This window comes from Eretmochelys imbricata, chromosome 3 (assembly GCF_965152235.1).
Source record: "Eretmochelys imbricata isolate rEreImb1 chromosome 3, rEreImb1.hap1, whole genome shotgun sequence".
NCBI classification, from domain to species: domain Eukaryota; kingdom Metazoa; phylum Chordata; order Testudines; family Cheloniidae; genus Eretmochelys; species Eretmochelys imbricata.
In genome coordinates this window covers 14,828,529-14,849,607 of record NC_135574.1, presented here as the reverse complement: position 1 = coordinate 14,849,607, position 21,079 = coordinate 14,828,529, and the positions used below count along the sequence as shown (strand labels likewise).

The following is a 21,079-nucleotide window of genomic DNA, read 5'->3' as shown; positions in this document are numbered from 1 at the left end:
TAAAGACTTGAAAAAAAGGGCTTTGTGTCATTGGCCAGCGAAAGGGGTTCCCCAGTGTGGCCACCTCAGTACTGAGGGCATCGGCAGCTCTGAAGCATGGTACCCAGAAAAGGACCTCCTATGAACTCTGCTGCACCACCTGGAGAAGCCAGGGGATCAGGCTCTGAGGCAGTGGTACCGTCCCCTAAGGAGAGAGGCAATTATCATACTATCTCTAAAAGAGCAGCACAGCGAAAACTTTCAGTATCAGGTGCGACAAAACTTCCATTTAGGGTGCTCTCACCTTCTCAACCATCGGTACTGACAACATACCATGGACACTCCTCCGCAGTACTGAGTGAGCCAATGGTACTGCTTGAGCTCCGGTACCCTGGAGACCTGAAGGTTGGGGAAGAACTGCAATTCCCATTACTCGGTACCGGGGCCCCGGTACCAAGCACATTCCGGCATCCGGAGTCGCTCTCAGCACTGGGCCATGTACCACCAATACCCCAGTCAGTGCCACCCATACCCAGTGACCTGTCTGACAGTGGCCAGGAGGAGGTCATTCCCTGGCCCCTCTTTGTGGCCCACTGTCACAATATAAGGGTCCTCGTCAATTCCGTCAAGCTGACCCACGATAGTGATACAGCCCCCTGGGGTAACCCCACTGCCCATGCCCCCCCCACCCCTGCATGGCCATATTGCAATCCTTGGTTGGCATACACATTCCATATGTTGCAGCCATCCAGTGTCTCTCAGAGAGTCCACCAGATGGTCTCCTACAGTCTGGCTATCCAGAGCTCCTGAGACGGGGTGGAGAAAGCTTTTTCAGAACAGGGGGAAGGGCTCGAAGGGGAAGCTACCCCACAGCAAACTTCTCCTCATCTCCACCAGATTAGGCTTTAATGCCTCTCCTCCATCACTAGGTGATGATTTTAAGAACTTTCTTGATCTTACCAAGAGGGTGGCAGATGAGCTGCAGATTCCCCTATAGGAGGTGGCAAATACACATCACAAGTTGGTGAATGTTCTGCACACCTCCTCCTCAAACAGAATTGCCCTCCAAATTAATGAGGCAATTCTAGATCCTGCCAAAGTCATCTGGCAGACATTACGTTCCATCACACCAACCAGCAAGAGAGCCGACAATAAAAAGCACTACATCCCTCCCAAGGAGCAGACTTTCTCTTTCAACATTCGCAACCCAACTCCATCATAGCGATTTGGTAAATGAATGAGTCAAGCAAAATCATGCCAAGTCGATCCCATATGATCAGAGGCTTGGGAGGATGGCATATTTGTTGGTGACATTACAGTTTAGAGTCACGAACTACCAAGCTGTCATGGCCAAATGTGATTTTATTAATTATGGGAAACTCAATGGCTTTCTGGAACATTTACCAGAGACACAAAAGGAGCAGTTTCAGTCCATTCTCAGAGAGGGTCAGTTAATGGGCAGAATGGTGCTAGAGACAGCACTGAACGAAGCCGATACAGCAGCCTGCCCGATCTCCATGGTAACGAGGCGGGCTTCTTGGCTACATCTTTCTGGGTTGCCAAAAGAGCTGCAGAAGATCTCCAGTTTGAAGGGCCCAAGCTCTTTGCAGAGAAAAAAGATTCTTCTCTCCACACCTTGAAGGATTCCCAGGCCACATTACACTCCCTAGCAATCTACACTGTGGGACAGAAGAGAAGATATAACCACAGCACAGGTCACAACTGCCTCAATACCTACTATCTCAGCACTGTTATGAGCAGCAGCATAAGAGGACCAGGTCTCAAAAGTGGAAGTAGTCATCACCCCAGTCCGCAACCTCTCAGACTGCCTCTTTTAAGCACTTTTGACCGGTTGGACGAGGGCCTGAAAAATTATACCTTGTAACATCAGCTGCCATCTACACACCTGTTACGCCTCTTTGGAAGTTGCCTGGCCCTTTTTCACAGCAGTTGGGAGAATATCATCTCTGACAGATGGGTCCTGAAGATTATTTCGAAGGGTTACACCATTCACTCCCACCCCCAACCCCCCCCGCCCAGTCCCAATCATCCTTCCCTGTCCCTCTTCAGGGTCCCTTCTCACGAGAACCTACTTAATCAGGAAATATATCATTTGTTATGCCTAGGGACCACAGAATCAGTCCCGATGCAACTCAGGAGCAAGGTGTTTTACTCCCATTATTTCCTGATCCCAAGGTGAAGGGAGGTGGAGGCCCATTCTAGATCTAAGAGCATTAAACAAATACAGGAAGAGACAGACGTTCAAGATGGTCACACTAGCAACTATTATTCCAGCTCTAGAGCAAGGAGATTGATTTCTGGCCCTCAACCTACAAGATGTCTAGTTCCGTATCTCGATACAACCATTGTTCAGAAGATTCATAGGTTTACCTTTGGGCAGGACCATTATCTCTACAAACTGCTCCACCCAGGTTCTCTCCATCATAGCAGCGCACTAACCCTGGTACAATGACTGGAGTTTATCAACACCAACCTTGATGCAGTACAAGCGACAGTGTTCCTCCCCCTACACAGACTCACCACCCTGGGATGGATGCCTTCCTAATAGGCTGGGGAACTCACTTACACAACCTCAAGGTTCAGGGCAAGTGGCCTTCCCCAAAAGTGACCCTCCACATCAATCTTTTGGAGCTAAGGGCTGTCAGGAATGCCTGTGCATACTTTCTGCCTTTCATCAAGAACACCCACACGAAGATCATGATGGACAGTATGACCTGTATGTTTTACATAAATCGCCAGGACAGTGCCAGATCTCCCTCCCTCTGCATGGAAGCACTCAAACTTTGGAATTAGTGCATCCATCATGATGTGCTCATCTCAATTGTCTATCTACCAAGGATACAGAACGTGACAGCTGACAGTCTGTCGGAATTTTTCTCACAACCATGAATGGGAACTGAACCCAGAGGTGCTTAGAGATATATTCACCCTTTGGGGACCCCTGACTATGGATCTCTTTGCTACTTACCAGAACAAGAAATGTCCTTGTTACTGCTCCAGGGACAGCCTGGGGAAACTTTCACTGGGAGATGCCCACATCCTCCCATGGGACAGGGACCTCTTGTATGCCTTTCCCCAGTTTCCTCTTCTATCCAAGGTCCTGTTGAAAATTCAGCAAGACAAAGTGACAGTTATTCTGCTTGCCCCTCCTGGCCAAGGCAAGTTACTCTTTGGCCCATTCTTCACTTGCTCTCTCAAAACAATGGGCTGATCCTTCACCCCAACCTGCAAGTCCTCTGCCTCCAGCCTTGGCTTCTTTTTGGTTCCAAGGTTAGAGGCAGAATACTCTTATGAGGAGAAAGACGTGTTGTTGCATAGCCGAAAGTTGACCACTCTACGTATGTACTTACAATATGGAAACGATTCCAAGTTTGTTGTCATTCTAAGCACATAGACCCAACCTCATCTTCCCTCCCTCTGATTTTAAAATACATTTTAGACCGCAAGAGATCAAAACTCTTACCTACCTCTCTTAAGGTATATTTTGTGACAAAAATGGCTTTCCACCACCAGGTAGATGGATTCTCAGTGTTCGCTCATCCACTGACGCATAGATTCCTTAGGGGCATTGGGAATCTCTTCCCCCATGTGAGACCACCCGCTCCAGCCTGGGATCTTAACCTGGTTCTCATAGCTTTGACTGGACCTCCCTTTGAGTCTATGACCACTTGATCTCTCTTACACCTTGTCCATGAAGACAGCATTTCTAATTGCTGTCACCTCAGCTAGCTGCATAGGAGAAATAGCAACCCTGATTGCACACCCACCATGCCTGGTCTTTTTTAAAGACAAAATAACTCTGAGGCTGCATCCCAAGTTTCTCCGTAAAGTTGCCTCCCGCTTTCAATATGAATCAACAGATCCATCTTCCTGTTTTTTCCCCAAAACCACATTGACTCATTAGGGAGGCAATTCTGCATATGTTCGATGTTAGAAGAGCACTAGCTTTCTACTTGGACAGGACTAAGGACTTCTGGAAGTCCCCTAAACTCATCCTTTTGCTCGCGGAAAGATCCAAATACTCTACAATATCAGCTCAAAGACTATCCAAATGGGTCTCTGATAGCATTAATTACTGTTATCAAGGGCACAACCTGCTGCCTCCGTCCAGAGTCCATACGGACTCCACTAGGTCAATTTCTACCTCAGTCACATTCCTTAAAGATATCCCTATCCTGGAAATCTGCAGAGCAGCAACTTGGGCCTCTACTCACACTTTCGCAGAACATTATACGATTGCTGGAAATTCAGTCTCTGATGCCGTTTTCAACTCCACAGTACTCTCTGTAGTAACAGACTCCACTCCGAACTCCCAGCTCCAGTGTTGGGTACTGCTCGGCAGACACCTACAGTGGAGCACCTGTAGCGACACTGCTTGAAGAAGAGGAGGAAATTACTCGTTTTGTGCAGTAACGATGATTCTTCGAGATGTGTGTCCCTATGGGTGCTCCACAACTCTCCATCCTCCCCACTACTTCGGAGTTCTCCATAAGGGCTCTGCGGTAGAGAAGGAACTGGGGCTGGGGGCGGGTTCACCTGCACAGTGCTAGATAGCCTCAAGGCAGACCAATAGGGAGGCAGAGTGCATGTGCGGGCTCAAGGACACTGTTACCAAAAATCTCCAATTAAAGTTGCAGGGGCGCAGATACATCAACAGTGGAGCACCCATAGGGACACACATCTCAAAGAACCATTTCTACTGCACAAGGTGAGTAGCTTCCTAGTCTAGAATCTGGTGACCCATGTTCGTGCCAAATTGGATGGAGGAAAAGAATGAACAACTCCAGCTGTTATAAAGAGAGAGAATTCAGCTCCCAGATTCCCTGAGAGTTCAACAGAAACAGTCAACATTTAGTTTGTTGCTCAGAAGGAACAATGAAAAGAGTAAACTCTACAGATGGTAGATGCAGAACAAGAAGACAACTCAAGGATTCCACACCAACCACAGCCAGTCATTACAATTAGTAGACAGCTAGATGACCAAGTTGCTGTGTGTTTGAGTCATGTAATTAAAAACTAGTAGGATTGAGACATTCAGCAGACTGTTACATACTGAACATCAAAGTCAGTATGGTAGTGTAAATACTGTAAATGGTAGGAATGTAGTTTAAAGGAGTTCTGCCACTAGTTGGCATTGTGTGCAAATACCATATTTAAGCTAACCTCAGCTATATCTGGCAGAACAGTAAAGGATTTTATGATGAAGTCATCTGCTGTGTGTAATCTCTTTGACCAGCCCATATCTGGTACAGAAGAACATGATAACGATGTTGCTTTTTAACTGGGGAAAAAAGCTAGTGTCATGTCAATATTTTTAAAAGGTGAACAGGATGACCAAGGTAGCCTTAGGGCAGTTAGCTTGACACTGATCCTTGGTAAAACCATAGCAAGTTTGAAATGCGATGTAACCAGTAAATACTAGCATATTAATGCCAGCCAACATGGTTTTATGGAAAATAGGTCTTGTTGATGAGAACACAACCTTTGTTGATAAAGGTTACTGTCTTGACATATTTAGACTTCTGTAAGGCATTTGACTTAGTTCTGCATGACATTCTGATTAAAAAAAGAAACAGTTACAAAATCAATGTAGCTCATATTAAATAGTTTAAAATATGGTTAACTGATGTATTGCAAAAAGTAATTGCATATGGGAAATCATAATCCCACAATAGTGTTTCTAGGAGGGGATCCTGGAGGTGACTGTTGTTGTATCAATGCTATTCAGTATCTTTATCAATGATCTATTAGAAAATGAAAAACTGTCACTGGTAAAATTTGCAGATGACACAAGTTAGCGGAGCGTTGAGTAGTGATGGTGACAGATCAGCTATCCATTTAACAACATATATTTAAATACAATCAAATGCAAGGTCAGGTGTCCAGGAACAAAGAATATGGGCCACACTTACAAGAAGGAGATCTGTATCCTGGAATGTAGCAACAGTGAACAGAATATTAGGGGTCATGGTAAATCAGTGTTTTTCAACCCTTAGGGCACAACCCCTGTGGGGGGTCCCACATTTTATTATAATCTAAAACTAAGAACATTTAACTCTCCCACTCCCTGAACATCCTTTTACCCTTTCAAGTTCATGTCAATCTCTCAAAACAAATAATATTGGCTTATTGTTATTGATTTTTTAAAATGTTTATAGTAAATGTAAAGGGCTTATGAAAAAAATATTTGTCTTCAAACAACAGTCCCTAATCTGAAAGGGCTGCATCAGATAGCCAATTGAAATGACCTTCCAATGTGATGTTCCTCCTAAGATGGTGAACGTGATTCTTGGATATAGAAGCAGGGGACTATCAAGTAGGAGTGGTTAGTTTTGGTTTCTACTCTTCAGGAAGGATGTTGAAATATTGGAAAGGGTTCAGAAAAAAGTTGCAAGGAAGAATCCATATGTGACAAACATGCCTCAAAGTGATATATGAAGGCGTTCAATCTGTTAATGTAAGAGAAAGCTAAGAGATGGCTTGATCATAGTCTACTACTACCTACCTGTATGTGGAAGAGAAGTTTTTTTAATATAGTAAAAAAACGCATAATGAGATCCAGTGGTTGGAAGCTGAAGCTAGACAAATTCAGATTAGAATTAGGGCACGCATTTTTAGAGGGTAATTAGCCTTGGGGATAATTTAGGTAGGTAGGGATGTGGTATATTCTCACTTGATGTCTTTAAATCAAGACTGAATATTTTCAAGATACAGTTCAAGCAGAAGTTGTGGTCTTGATGTAGAAATTAGTGGGTGAAATTGTTTGGCCTATAGTATGTAAGAAGTCAGACTAGATAATCATAATGTGTCAATATGGCCTTAAAATCTGTGACTAGGTCCCTTTGATTTAGAACTGCAAACTCGGAAGGAGGAGTATATCCTGGTAGACAAATTTCAGCTTTCTTTGCTTATGGAAGTTCAGTACTGGAAGGTGATTTTGGTTGAAAATCTAGCAAAGACTTATTTACTTAGTGTTTGGGTTTGTTATTCTCACTGTAAGGCTGTTAATAAGGCTTGTCTTTTTCAGCATAGATTAGCATTTTAAGTGTGAAACTTCCTATAAAAAAAACTCTATAAAATTTTAAATTCTGACAGGAAACAAATTAAAGAATCAAGTAGAAAACATCCACTCTAGAAAATCAAGACTATAACATGGGAAGAAAGTAAGAATTAGCAACATGTAAATAAAAAAAATCCAATTTATTTTTAAATCATGATTTAAATAAAAATTGCTTTAAAAATATTTTATTCACCCTGCCACTGACATATCAATAAATCAAAGATAGGATTCAAAAGTAAGAAAAGTATTCTGTCCTTACAGAGGCCATGAAAATACTTTGCACTTATCTAGTTAGCTGAATCTGAGGATTTCATGCCATTTTGTAAACACTAATTGAGCCTGGTAACACCCCTGTGAAGTTGGTAATTACTGTGCCCATTACACAGATGGGTAAATTGAGGCAAAGAGCGGTCACATTTTGCCCAAAGTCACATAGTGAATCAGTGAGATAACTGGGAATAGAACACAGGAGTCCTGATGGTTAAAGTCTTTTTTTCTAACCACTAGATCCTTGCTCCCGAGAACTGGAACAGTAGATTAAATAAGGTGGTTGTACCCTGATGTGATAAATTTGCTATAGGCCTATAAAACTGTATCAGAATTTGTGTGTTGAAAACTTTTCACTTTCCTGCATGTACCAGTAGATGTGTCTCTGATTTGCAGGCAAATATAGGATTTTGTGCACTCATTTAACTTTTGAGCAAAATTGCAGGCACATCTCTAGTGGCCTATAAAGTATTGTTTTAGAAATGTAGTCCTATACATTTTAGGGACAGTGGGGACTCTAGTTGTTTTCCTATTGTTGGCCATATCCTGGTGCCTCTTGTGGAAAGGCTGCATTACCTGTGCCACTGTCCCTGAAAGAATTGTAGGTCATCTCCCTGAGGCAGGCTGCTCCCAGGGTTTTACAGGAGGAGATAGGAACAATGTTTCAGCTACGTTTTGAAATACTGCCTTTTCCTTTCCTGTGTCATGCAATGTTAGTAGATACGGGGATGTTTGTAATACTTTGCTCCCTGTGTCTTAATTTTTCAGATACTAAATAAGATAATTTTCAAGGGCTATTCCAGTTTCATTCCTCTTTCTTACAGTTGCGGCTAAATTGTATCCCATTAATAAGTGGGGGTGGTATTAATATCCTTCTTTGGAAAGTACTGGGGAGATTTTCTCGTTTTGTTTTTATTTTAATTTGATTTTTTGTTTTATTTTAAAAAGTCATACATATATTAAATTTTGTACTTGTGCATAAAGGCTTCAGTAATGTGTATATTTTATACATTGGAAAGATATGATTTAATAAATACTTATTGTTTCTTTTCTCCCTGAATAACCAATTATGGGGAATGTCCCTGGTAAAACTGCATGAACTTGTAGTGGAGGAGTTTCTCCCTTTTCTCAGTTTCAGTACATATACATCAGTGGTTCACCTTTTTCTTTCTTACAAGATCTCCATACATGGCCCATCAGCAAGTCTTCTACAGGACTATGGTTAGGGAACCGTTGATACAGATGAAAATACAGTAGAATCCTTTTCAGAGCCCCTGAACAGCCATATATGCCATCATGTGCCAGCAATGCCCCTCTGTCATGTACATTGGTCAAAATGGACAGTCTCTACATAAAAGAATAAATTACACAAATCAGACATCAAGAATTATAACATTCAAAAACCAGTCGGAGAACACTTCAGTCTCTCTGGTCACTCGATTACAGACCTAAAAGTGACAATTCTTCAACAAAAAAACTTCAGAAACAGACTCCAATGAGAGACTGCTGAATTGGAATTAATTTGCAAACTGGATACAGTTAACTTAGGCTTGAATAGAGACTGGGAGTGGATGGGTCAATACACAAAGTAAAACTATTTCCCCATGTTTATTCTCCCCCGCCTCCCCCCACTGTTCCTCAGATGTTCTTGTCAACTGCTGGAAATGGCCCACCGTGATTATCACTACAAAAGGTTTTCTTCCCCTCCCCCTCCCCGCCACTCTCCTGCTTGTAATAGCTCATCTTAAGTGATCACTCTCCTTACAGTGTGTATGGTAACACCCATTGTTTCATGTTCTCTATGTATATAAATCTTCCCACTGTATTTTCCACTGAATGCATCCAATGAAGTGAGCTGTAGCTCACGAAAGCTTATGCTCAAATAAATTTGTTAGTCTCTAAGCCACACTATCAGAGGCTCGTTCACCTGCACATCCACCAATGTGATATATGCCATCATGTGCCAGCAATGCCCCTCTGCCATTTACATTGGTCAAACTGGACAGTCTCTACATAAAAGAATAAATGGACACAAATCAGATGTCAAGAATTATAACATTCATAAACCAGTCGGAGAACACTTCAATCTCTCTGGTCACGCAATCACAGACATGAAGGTCGCTATCTTAAAACAAAAAAACTTCAAATCCAGACTCCAGCGAGAAACTGCTGAATTGGAATTCATTTGCAAATTGGATACTATTAATTTAGGCTTAAATAGAGACTGGGAGTGGCTAAGTCATTATGCAAGGTAGCCTGTTTCCCCTTGTTTTTTCCTACCTCCCCCCCCCCCCCCAGACGTTCTGGTTAAACTTGGATTTAAACTTGGAGAGTGGTCAGTTTGGATGAGCTATTACCAGCAAGAGAGTGAGTTTGTGTGTGTATGGTGGTGGGGGGGTGAGAAAACCTGGATTTGTGCTGGAAATGGCCCACCTTGATTATCATGCACATTGTAGGGAGAGTGGTCACTTTGGATGAGCTATTACCAGCAGGATAGTGAGTTTGTGTGTGTGTGTGTGTTTTGGAGGGAGGTGAGAGGGTGAGAGAACCTGGATTTGTGCAGGAAATGGCCCACCTTGATTATCATGCACATTGTGTAGAGAGTTGTCACTTTGGATGGGCTATTAGGAGCAGGAGAGTGAGTTTGTGTGTGGGGGGGTGGAGGGTGAGAGAACCTGGATTTGTGCTGGAAATGGCCCAACTTGATGATCACTTTAGATAAGCTATTACCAGCAGGACAGTGGGGTGGGAGGAGGTATTGTTTCATGATCTCTGTGTGTATATAAAGTCTGCTGCAGTTTTTACGAAAGCTCATGCTCAAATAAATTGGTTAGTCTCTAAGGTGCCACAAGTTCTCCTTTTCTTTTTAAGGTGCCACAAGTACTCCTTTTCTTTGAACAGCCTCAGTTGTTTATTATCCTCAACTCTTTTTATGTAGCTGACATGGGTTCTTCTTGATGTGCATGGATAATTCATATTTTTGGGCCTCTAAAGTGCATCAGACACACCAGAGGAATTGAAAGCAGCAGTTGTGGTAACCAGAAGTCATTACTGACAAAATTGCCAAAATTGCCCTGACATCTAACGCTTTCATGACATTGCTGTCAGTGATGGCACTATTCAAATAAATAATAATAATAGTTCTCTGAGAGAAATTTCTTTCAGGATGCTACCTTATATATCTGTTTAGTCCCTTCAAGAAAACTGTCACTGGAGTCCAGTGTTTAACAGGTCCAACCCTGATATTTATTATAGATAGGGTTGACAACTTTCTATTTGCAGAAAACTGAAGACCTTTGCCCTGCCCTCTGCCCTGCCCCTGTACCGAGGCCACGCAGCCTGCTCACTCCATCCACCTCCCTTTGTCACTCGCTCTCCCCAACCCTCGCTCACTTGCTCATTTTCACCGGGCTTGGGCAGGGGGATGGGGTGCGGGGTTGGGGGGAAGTGGCGATGAGGGCTCCAGCTGTGGGTATGGGTTCTGGGGTGGGGCAGGAGATGAGGGGTTTGAGGTGCCGGAGAGGGCTCCAGGCTGGGGAAGGGGGTTGGGGTGTGGAAGGGGGTATGAGCTCTGGGGTGGGGCCAGAAATGAGGGGTTCAGGATGCAGGAGGGGGATCCAAGATGGGGCAGGAAGTTGGGGTGTTGTGTGTGGGGGGAGTGAGGGCTGCGGGTACGGGCTCTGGGGTGGGGCCAGAGATGAGGGGTTCAGGGTGCAGGAGAGGTATCTGAGCTGGGGTAGAGGGTTGGGGTGTGGGGGGGTGAGGGCTCCAGCTGGGGGTGCAGGCTCTGGGGTGGGGCCGGGGTTTGCGGTGCAGGAGAGGGCTCCAGGCTGGGGCAGAGGTGCGGGGGGGGGAGGTGAGGGCTCCGGCTGGGCGTGTGGGCTCTGGGTTGGGGCCATGGATGAGGGGTTTGGGATGCAGGAGGGAGCTCTGTGCTGGAACAGGGGATTGGGGTGCCCGGAGGGGGTGCGGGCTCCAGGTGGTGCTTACCTCAGGCAGCTCCCGGGAAGCTGCTGGGATCTTCGTCTGGCTCCCAAGTGGAGGTGCAACCATGTGGCTCTCTGCACTGCCTCCACCTTCAGGCGCTGTCCCCTCCGCTCCCGTGGGCCATGGTTCCTGGCTAATGGGAGCAGCTGAACTAGTGTTGGGGGCAGGGGCAGTGCACAGAGCCCCTGTGGCTGTCCCCCTACCTAGGAGCCAGAGGGAGATGCCGGCAGCTTCCCGGGGGGTCACGCGGAGCCAGGTAGGGAACCTGCCTGTGCCGCTGACTGGACTTTAAGGGCCCAGTCAGCAGTGCTGACCAGAGCTGCCAGGGTCCCTTTTCAAGAGGGCATTCCTGGCAACCCTAATTATACAAATCTTCTAATATTGTTTACTCGGGTTGTCTCCAAGACTGGTAACCTGTGTCTAAACAGTATTTACCTACTGCTGCGATGGAATTGTCCACTGATGGAATCTTTTGCAAGTAATACCTTCTATAATTTTTTGTCCAACTCTCAATTGAATTTTAATTTTGCTTTATGATTATAGGTTGCAGAGTTAACAAATCCTAAATATTAGGATCTGTGACTTTCTTCCTCATTAAATCTATAACAAATTCCACTCTCTTTACAAATACATTCCAAAAAAGTATAAACTGTGCTGGAAGGAGTAAATGCAGAGGACTTTCACATCTGGAGAGTTGGGTTCAAATCAGATTTAAGTTGCAGTATAAATAAATTTGGTGGTTTCAGTCTAATCCTTAGTGGATAGGCATTCCTACATCACAAAACCACCACATTTCACCCAACTAGTAACCTCTGTTTAGGAGAAGCACATACAAAAGTATGTTGTTGGCAGAGCTGAGTGTCGAAGCTCCCCTGTTTTCTGATAATATTTAAGCCAGCATCTTTGACAGAGACCTGTTTATTTTCATAAGTACCTAATTTACCTTAAAAGTGAAAAGAATATATATTGTGTTGGAGAGCTTAAGTGCATGTTACTTAGACTCCTGCTCCATCAGAATACTTTAATAAAAACAATTCTGTATTCCTGTGGTGAAATAGCTGTAAATGTCTATGGGTCAAATCCCATGTTTTTTTTCTGATTACACAGAGGTGAAGGGCTATAGAAATAATTCGTTTGATAAAAGCAAAGAGGTATTCGGCCCCTACTCATTCAAACTTATTGAATTGAGTGAGAGTTTGGCAGAGTAAAAAGTAAGTAAGGACCCCAGGATTTGTATCTGAATATTTTTGTGAAACTTTGCGGTATGCTGAATTTGATGGTTTTATCTGTTTTCCCTTTATTCTAAAACTTATGACAAAATAAAGTTAGTCTGAGAGCCTTTGTATTCAATGGAAACCCAAGCAAAATTGCCCATAGATAGCTGTTGAAAAGGAGCACCTACTGGGGAAAATCTCTGTGCCCCATAAAAATTGACTTTGCAAGCTGTGGTTTGCATACACAAGTCATTCACGCACATGCAGAAAATTTTCTTGAGTTTTGCTAGCTACAGTAAAGTCAATGCAATTACAGAATAAATGATTCGTTGTAAATATTTAGTGAACTGTGACTAAGCACCTTTTAATAGAAAGTGTCAGTGTTTTAATTCCAGAGGCTTGACTGTTTATGAATGGTTATATTTTATAAGGTACTTTGTCATGGCTCAGAAGATATTTACAGCAAATCTTTTTTTAGCAACTTTTTCATTAAGAAAACTCATGAGAATTTCCTGAGCATACAAAGCAGGCTCATGATTGCACGGTATAATCACCCCATGGTTTATATTTCCATCTGTCTGAGGTACTAGGGATTCCACTAGAATTCTATTACTGTGCCTCCCTTTTTGGACCATATAGTGAGTGTAGGGGGAAAGGACGGGGAGGGAAAGGAAAAAACATATCAGTTTAATAGTAGTTTCGAGAATACACTTAGGTGTGGTCTGCACTTAAAACAGAGGTCAACAAAGCTACAGCTCTCAGTGGTAAGAAAAGTCCACACTCCTGAGTACCATAGCTAGGCTGACCTAACCTCCATTGTAGATGCTGCTAGGTTGATGGAAGAACGCTTGGACCTAGCTTCAGTCTCTCGGGGAGGTGGAGTTCATACAGTGATGGGAAAACCCCTTCCATCACTGTACACTGCATCTACACTATGGGGTTTTGCTGGCATAGCTACAGCATCCTAGCTATGCAGCTATAGCACCTGTAGTGTAGACATGGTCTTAATCTGTCTATGATCTTCCATACCAGTCATGACACCTGGGTTATGGTTTCTCCCAATCAGCAGATAGAGATGGATCATTCTTTTATTACTATTATTATTTTACTTTAATGTCTCCTATTGTATACTACGGTCTAGCTGTCCCTTAAGTCATTTGCCAGCAGGTGGAGGGACAGTAATCCTTGCAGGTTGACTGAGCCTTGGAGAAAGATTCTGTTCTAGGACTCGGGGACCTGCTGCTCTTTCACCTAGTTTTGTGCAGCTGCACATGATGCACTGAGAGCATATGTATCTTTGTTATAGCATGGCTGATCCCAACAGTGGTTCCAAGGTCAAGAGAAGAGGATGTTTGTGCTACCACGCTCCAAGTGGCCTAACTCCTCAGGACTCTTCTACGTGAACAAGGGAGAAGTTCCTACAGCTGCCAGAAGAGATCATGAAACAGGGACTGTCCTGTGTGGATCAAGGTATAAGGCAAACAGGATTGTCTTGATGGGACCATCCCAAAAATGATCCAGAGGACATGCCCTTTCTCTTTAAGCCCCACTCCTCCAATGCACAGCCATGGCAGGCCTCACATCTGTGGATCCCCTCAAGGACTGGTTCTCTGGAGCTCCTAGTCTTGGAGAAGTGGGAAAGAGAGAAAAAACAGGTGCAGACCTAGCCTTGCTCTATCTCTGAGAGGCTCCCAGCAAGGATCAGTTCACTGAGTATGTTCCTCCCTTCTAGTCAGAGAGAGGATGAGGGAGGACACACCCCAACCCAGCCTTTAGTGCCTTCTGAAGGCATGCAACATACTGTCCTGGGACTTGCTCCAGCTCTGCCACTAGAAACAGTTCTCCTGCTAGATTTTTCCATAAGGTACAACTCACCCCATTACCAAAAAGATTAATTCCTTACTTAACTCTGAACCATGGCTGAATGGATAGGAAGAGGCACATATGAAGGGAAAAGAGATCCCACCCCCCTCCAAAGTTAAAGGATAGGCTGGGAAATAAATGAGACTTAGGATATGCCCTAAAAGTAGCCAGCAATTAACTTTTCTTACCTGAAAGATTCTTGCTTTATGCGCTGTCTAAACGGACTGTAGGGTCTGAGAACAGATACAGGTTTTCATAGAATCATAGAATATCAGGGTTGGAAGGGACCTCAGGAGATCATCTAGTCCAACCCCCTGCTCAAAGCAGGACCATTCCAGCTCTCTCTAACTACTGCATAGGGCCTGGACTACAAAGGGATTTATAAGCAGGGCTGGTAGCACCCTTGCCTACTAAGGTTTCCTAACACTTCCCATTATCAAATTCAGTTTCCAGTTGCTTATAACTTTGTCAAACATACGTGTTTTGGCTGAAATTTGCCATGTTTGGGTGTCTCTCAGACTGAATTTTTTAGGAAAATTTCAGCCAGAAAGGTTCAGCTGTTTCCAAGAATGAGGCTGGGGAAAAATATGTTGTGTGGGACTGGGACAGGCTAGACAAAGAGCCTGGGAACAGGGATTGGGATCGGAGTCTGTAGAGGATGTTAGAACTTGGACAAGGAGATGGACTGTGATGAGAAGCCTGAGGAGTAGAGACTGAGAGTTGATTAAGTGAAGAGAATAGGACTGGGTCAAGGAGATGGGGCAGAGGCAGTGTGGAGGAGATAGGACAGAAAAGTACAAGTTTGAGGTGAATGGGCCAGCTCGTGCGCACACCCCTCCAGAGCCTGGAATGAAACCCAAGATTCCTGAGCCTCACCATTCCTCTGATTTCAGCTGATATCTCTGAAACCCTCTGGCAAAGTGCCCCCATTCCTCTGTGTGGTCCATATAGAGGATGACAACCTCATATTGCTATCAGTTACTTGTTGTTTCAGGTGGACCCAGAGGTTCCAACCCTGCTGATTGCATCATGTGACATCATAATGGGCAATTGGTTTTTTTTCGGTTTGCTTTTTAAAAAACCTGCACTCACACACAAACTACTTTAAAAGAATATTAAGGTGCAAAGTCAAGCAACCAGAAGTGTGCAACCTTAATTTGTCCCCTTCATGCATATGCATTATGATACAGTCTTTAATTACAGGGTTACATACTATCTTTCCATGGAACCCCTGCCTCATTCATTGCCCAGGATGGACCTGCTCTGGCAATGAATCAGGACTGTGTAGTGAAGAAGGCTGTGGACCCTTGCCTCATTTGTTGTAGAAGTTAGAAGGTGAGTAGTGAATGAGATAGGGAATTGTAGGAAGAGAAAGCATGATCTCATCGTTAAGGCAGTTGAATGCTGCCGTGCAAAACTAGATTCTGTCCCTGCCTCTGCGCCACAGGTCTTGTGTGATGCTAGGCAAGTCATTTTCAGAGGTGTCACTAGTTGTGTGTTCCTTTTCTTTTCCTGGGGTGCCTGATTTGAGACCATGGGGTGGAAACTGTGCTTTGAATATGTAAAATGCTATATAATGCTAACTACTCTGAAAAAATCAGGTTCCAGGTGTGTCAAATTGGGCACCTGGAATTACTGGAGATTTTGAATTTAATCTCTGGCCTTAGTTCCCAATCTGTAAAATAAGGGAAATTAGTAATAAGTGCTATAGAAACACCTATGAAGAAAGTAATAATTCTTTCTTCAGAGCATGGTTTGGTTAGTTTCCACCAAATAAGTCCTGAGTCCACACACTGAACAACAGAAGAAAAGGTAATTTTGAATAACTGCTCATTAAGTGAGCAGTCCATTCTGTGCCCTGAATGAGGCAGGGATCCTGTGGAAAAAATAGTGTGTGATCATGGAAATAAAGAATGCATCAAAATGCAGGAGGCTGAACTAAGTTTGCATAGGCAGCCTTAATTCTGCCATTTCCTATCTTTTGAGTACTTGATTGCAGCCTTAATATTCCTTTACTCTATGTTTTTAATGTGTAAATTAATTAATTTAAAATGTAGAGCGTACATGTGAGCTTCATGGGCAGAATTCTTTCCTTAGTTACATCTTTGCAATCATGTTTAATTCAGTGTAGTTTCATGGGTGTACGTAAGTGCAGAATTTGGTGATATAATCGCAAATAGTTTGGCAATGGAACAATGAACCTGTTTTTGTATTGCAAATGTTTCTATAGGCTCTCACTCCATTTCTGCGACTTGCCTTCAGTTAACTTGATGTACCTCCTCAGATTCCTTTTAGGCAACATGAAGGTAGGAGAATATGCAGTAAGTGGATATAGAATCAATGAGGCAGGGCCAAATAAACCTACCAGATGTTTGTCCAGTCTGTTCTTAAAAGCCTCCAACGAAGGGAGTTCCACAACCACCCTTGGAAGCTTATTCCAGAGCTTAACTACCATAATAGTTGGAATATTTTCCCTAATATCTAACTTAAATCTCCTTTGCTGCAGAGTAAGCTCATGCTACCTTCTTCTATCTTCAGTGGACATGGAGAACAATTTATAGCAGCCCTTAATATATTTGAAAAATATTATTAGTTTCCCCCCATAGTTGTCTTTTCTCAAGACTAAACTTGCCCAGTTTTTTAAATCTTTCCTCCTAGCTCAGGTTTTCTAAACTGTCATTTTTGTTGCTCTCCTTTGGATTCTCTTTAATTTGTCCACATCTTTTCTCAAGTGTGGTGCCCAGAAGTGGTCACAGTACTCCAGCTGAGGCCTCACCACTGCTGAGTAGAGCGGGACAGTTACCTCCTGAGTCTTTTATATGATATGACTGTTAATACACCCCAGAACAATATTAGCTTTTTTTGCAAATGCAGCATGTTGTTGACTCTCATTCAGTTTGTGATCCACTATAGTCCTCAGATCCTTTTCAGCAGTACTATTACTTAGCTGGTTATTCCCCATTTTGTAGTTGGGAATTTGATTTTTCCTTCATAAGTGTAGCACTTTGCATTTGGCTTGAGTGAATTTCACCTTCCTGATTTCAGCCAAGGTCATTTTGAAGTCTAATTCTGTCCTCCAAAGTGCTTGCAACCTCCCAGTGTGGTGTCATCCACAGATTTTATAAGCATACTCTCCATTCCATTATCCAAATTCTGGACAAACTCTATGTGCATGTTAAGAGAATTTGGATCTTAGAAACTATTGAATTGGAGCCTAAAAGAATTGCTCGAGTAGCAAGCATATTGTGAGTTGTGACAATTTTCTAGATGCTGCTGTTATAAAATTGTCATATAACATTCAATCCTTTAAGAAATACAGCTTTCCTCTTACTGAATGACTATGATTCTAGTTCCTTTTCTTGGATTGATGTTCCAGCTGTGCAGGCATCAGCTGTGTCCTTCTGTTTATCATGAGTGATCTTGAGCTTCACTTGTAAATCTGTGATCTACTAATACTGGAGTTCTCAACTTGGGGGTAAGGACCCCTCAGGGGGTCGTGAGGTTATTACAATGGGGGGGGGGCGGAATCTGTGAGCCTCCACCCTAAACTCAGCTTTGCCTCCAGCATTTATAATGGTGTTAAATATACAAAAAAAGTGTTCTTAATTTATAAGGGGAGGTGGCACTCAGAGGCTTGCTATGTGAAAGGGGTCACCAGTACAAAAGTTTGAGAATCACTGGACTAATATTTTATAAACCTAGAAAAGAACTGAGCCAATATCACCCACACATATTTGATCTCAATGAACATGCATCTCTCCTTTGTGTCCAGCTACTGAGAGAGACCTAGCTAGGAAAGAATATGACTTGGAGCTTTTCCCCACCTATGGCAATAGGTCAAGAAGTTTAATTCTTATTCTCATTTATTTTATCACATTTTCCTTTGTGTTCTGTAATGATGGTCAACATGTCAGCAGATCTTTCAATGAAAAACCAAAGAACATAATTACATTGAAGGGGGAATAAATAAAAGTGCTAAAACAAGGTTCTCAAACTTTTTTAGGTATGAATTACATCATATTAAGGAGGTTGTCTTGTAGAGTCTCTTTTCCCATTCACAGCTATAAGGACCACTTCCCCTGCCGTTGGCAACTGAATAACCTCCTTGTAGCAAGCACAGTAATTGCCTACATTTAGTAATAACAGGAAAATATTAAGTAAAGCTAAAATACATTACATATGATGTATCAGCTGGAAACAAGGAGAGCCAGCACCATGTTACCATCCATCTCTCAATGCACTACCAGCAACATGCTCCAGAAACCATTGGTGTCCATGAACTACTAAACTAGGGGATTTTGTATTTGCAACTGTCCAACCACATGCGTCTTATTACCTGCCTTGGAATATGTTGTAAATTGTCACCCACTTGCTTTTACCTTTACCCAAGAAGGCTATCCAAGTAAATCATAAACAATAAACTTACATGTTATGACCAAGAGAATTAGGTCTAAATAAACTCTGGTATGATGCCACACATTTTCAAGGAAGCAGAGCTTAAGTAAACCTCACAAATCACCCAGTCATGAAACCGTTGCCTGTGTATCATTGATGCCAGGCTGGAGTTCTAAGAAGTAATGCTGTGACTGGACAGAGAAATGGAGCCAGCCTTTTTTTTTTTAATTTAAATAAACTAAACTCACTACTACACTACTTCCTGAAGCTGTTATCTGACAAGCTCCGTGGTAACAGGAGAAATTAAGAGTGCCTCTGTATTGCCTCCACAGCAGAGCACCTGTGGCTTCTGATGCAGAGGTGGAAAGAAAAGTATATGAAGTTCCAATGGCTGTCGCATGAATGGAAACAACAATTACTTTCTATAACAAGTAACTCTGATCACTTTTATTTTTTGCATATTTACCTTAGAATTGCTTCAGTGAATGGAAAACATCACTTTTCCTGGGGTAATTCAGCTCAGCCCATGAAGCCAGGCATTGCTTGTCTGGGCCAATGGGAGGACGGAGAGAGGGAGAGAAAACTCCTATATTGCCCCTCTCCCCTACCTCCCTGACTTGAGACAGTGGGTGATTTGGTACTGCATTCATTGGCTGTACTGCCTTGATTAGTCCTCACCAGGAGGATTAATATGCAGACCAATGGCTTTCTTTTCAGGTTTTGGTGGGGAAATCTGTCTGATGAGCTTGGCCATGGTGGTGACATCACTGGTTAATGCCCCTTGATCGGAAGTCTACTATATTGAGCAGATAGAAAGGCTTCCTGATTTCCATAAGGTCCGGTTTGGGGCTATGGTCCTGCCTCTTGCCCATGCTGCTTGGTTGTCAGCTTTTCCATGTATGGTACTCTGGGTTCTGTGGTTGTGTTCTGTGTATGCTCAGTCATGTTTGTTGTTTTTGTAATTGTGTTCTGCTCATGAATTCTAGTCTTTTATCCTTTCTGAGATTATATCATCACAACCTCTGCATGGTCTGGCAAGTTAGTCCTTGCCAAGGAGGCAGTTAAACACCACTCAGCATCCTCTCAAACCTAGTGTGCTTCGGAGGATGTCAGTTATTGCTCCCCTGAATTATAAAAGAGCTGACCGTTAGAGGCTGATAGTTGGATACAGGAGTACCAGAATACTGAATATGAGATTGGCAGTGTGGAGTGTTGTGAGGATACTGTGCATACCTATATTTAGGCCTTTGGACCGAGTGGTGATTAGTCGGCTGGCCTGTTTTTCAGGACAGGACCAAGGATTAGATATGGAGTGAAGGAGACTAGCAGAGTTTGTGTGAGTCTTAGCTCAACAGTGCAATAACCTGCAAGACTACTTCCTACTGGGCATGTGTTGATGTTGGTCTGGCTGCAGCACATGTCGGCAAATTCTTGACAAATTGCATGTACCTCATCTTTCTACTGTGACCACAGAAATATTGATTTTAATAATAAAAGTAATAAGGATTAAATTAAAGCTTCTGGGAATGGTTTATTTACTCCTACATATAAAAGAAACTCTACAGTGTGTGGAATTGTTGAGAGAAAATACTTAACTGCAGCAGATACTTGACCCTCAGCCATGTGCTTCGTAATGCACTTCACAGCTGGGAATAAAACTTCTTGTATATGTGTTTGCTTAGGTATATATTTTTTAATTTTTGAGCCCTCAGAACATTATTTTTTTATACTCGGTGCTAGAATAGCTAGAGGAATTAAGACTTTCCAGAGATATTGCTTCAAATCACATATTGTAGATATACCATAACTATGAAAACAGAGCTCATGTGTTCCCCAAAATGTTGTAATATATACAAGAATTTGTTGCACTGCTAAATAAGATTCAGACAGCAATGCAAAGTGAACTCTGTGAAAAAATAAACACCCTAAAAGCAAACATTTGATGCATTGATTTCATTCAGCCAAGCTTGTACAACTGAAAATTTGTAAACTGAAATCACAAGTCCGAATTCAAATATTCATTAAATGCAGTTTAAATGTTGACGTTCTACTAAATCCACTTACTAAAATGCATGTCAGGTTGGTTCAGGGAAGTCTGTTTTTATTTCTTTATGAGTTGAAATTGTAATGAATTTTTGGTCTGAATTCTTTGCAAAGCTCTCCTGAGCGTTTTGTTGTTGTAGAAAGTATGGCGATTGCTGGTTACAGGAGGATCAGAATACTCCGCATGTGATTGGTGGTGGGAGGTATTGTGGGCCTCAGTTCTGCAATTGACAGCACATGGGTAAATTGT

At 42.8% G+C, this 21,079-nt stretch overlaps 1 protein-coding gene across 20 annotated transcripts in view; it reads left to right on the top strand.

Moving 5' to 3' along the window:
• Nucleotides 1-21,079, top strand: part of SUPT3H (SPT3 homolog, SAGA and STAGA complex component) — a 479,206-nt gene that overhangs the window by 205,322 nt on the left and 252,805 nt on the right. For 4 of the 20 annotated variants that reach the window (XM_077812421.1, XM_077812406.1, XM_077812407.1 and 1 more), the window contains exon 3: nt 13,835-13,998. The exons of the other annotated variants lie outside the window; for them this stretch is intronic. In XM_077812421.1, coding sequence (XP_077668547.1) covers nt 13,877-13,998 — 122 coding nt within the window. In that variant the 5' untranslated portion in view covers nt 13,835-13,876. The remainder of the gene's footprint in view (nt 1-13,834; nt 13,999-21,079) is intronic. 20 annotated transcript variants of the gene reach the window in all.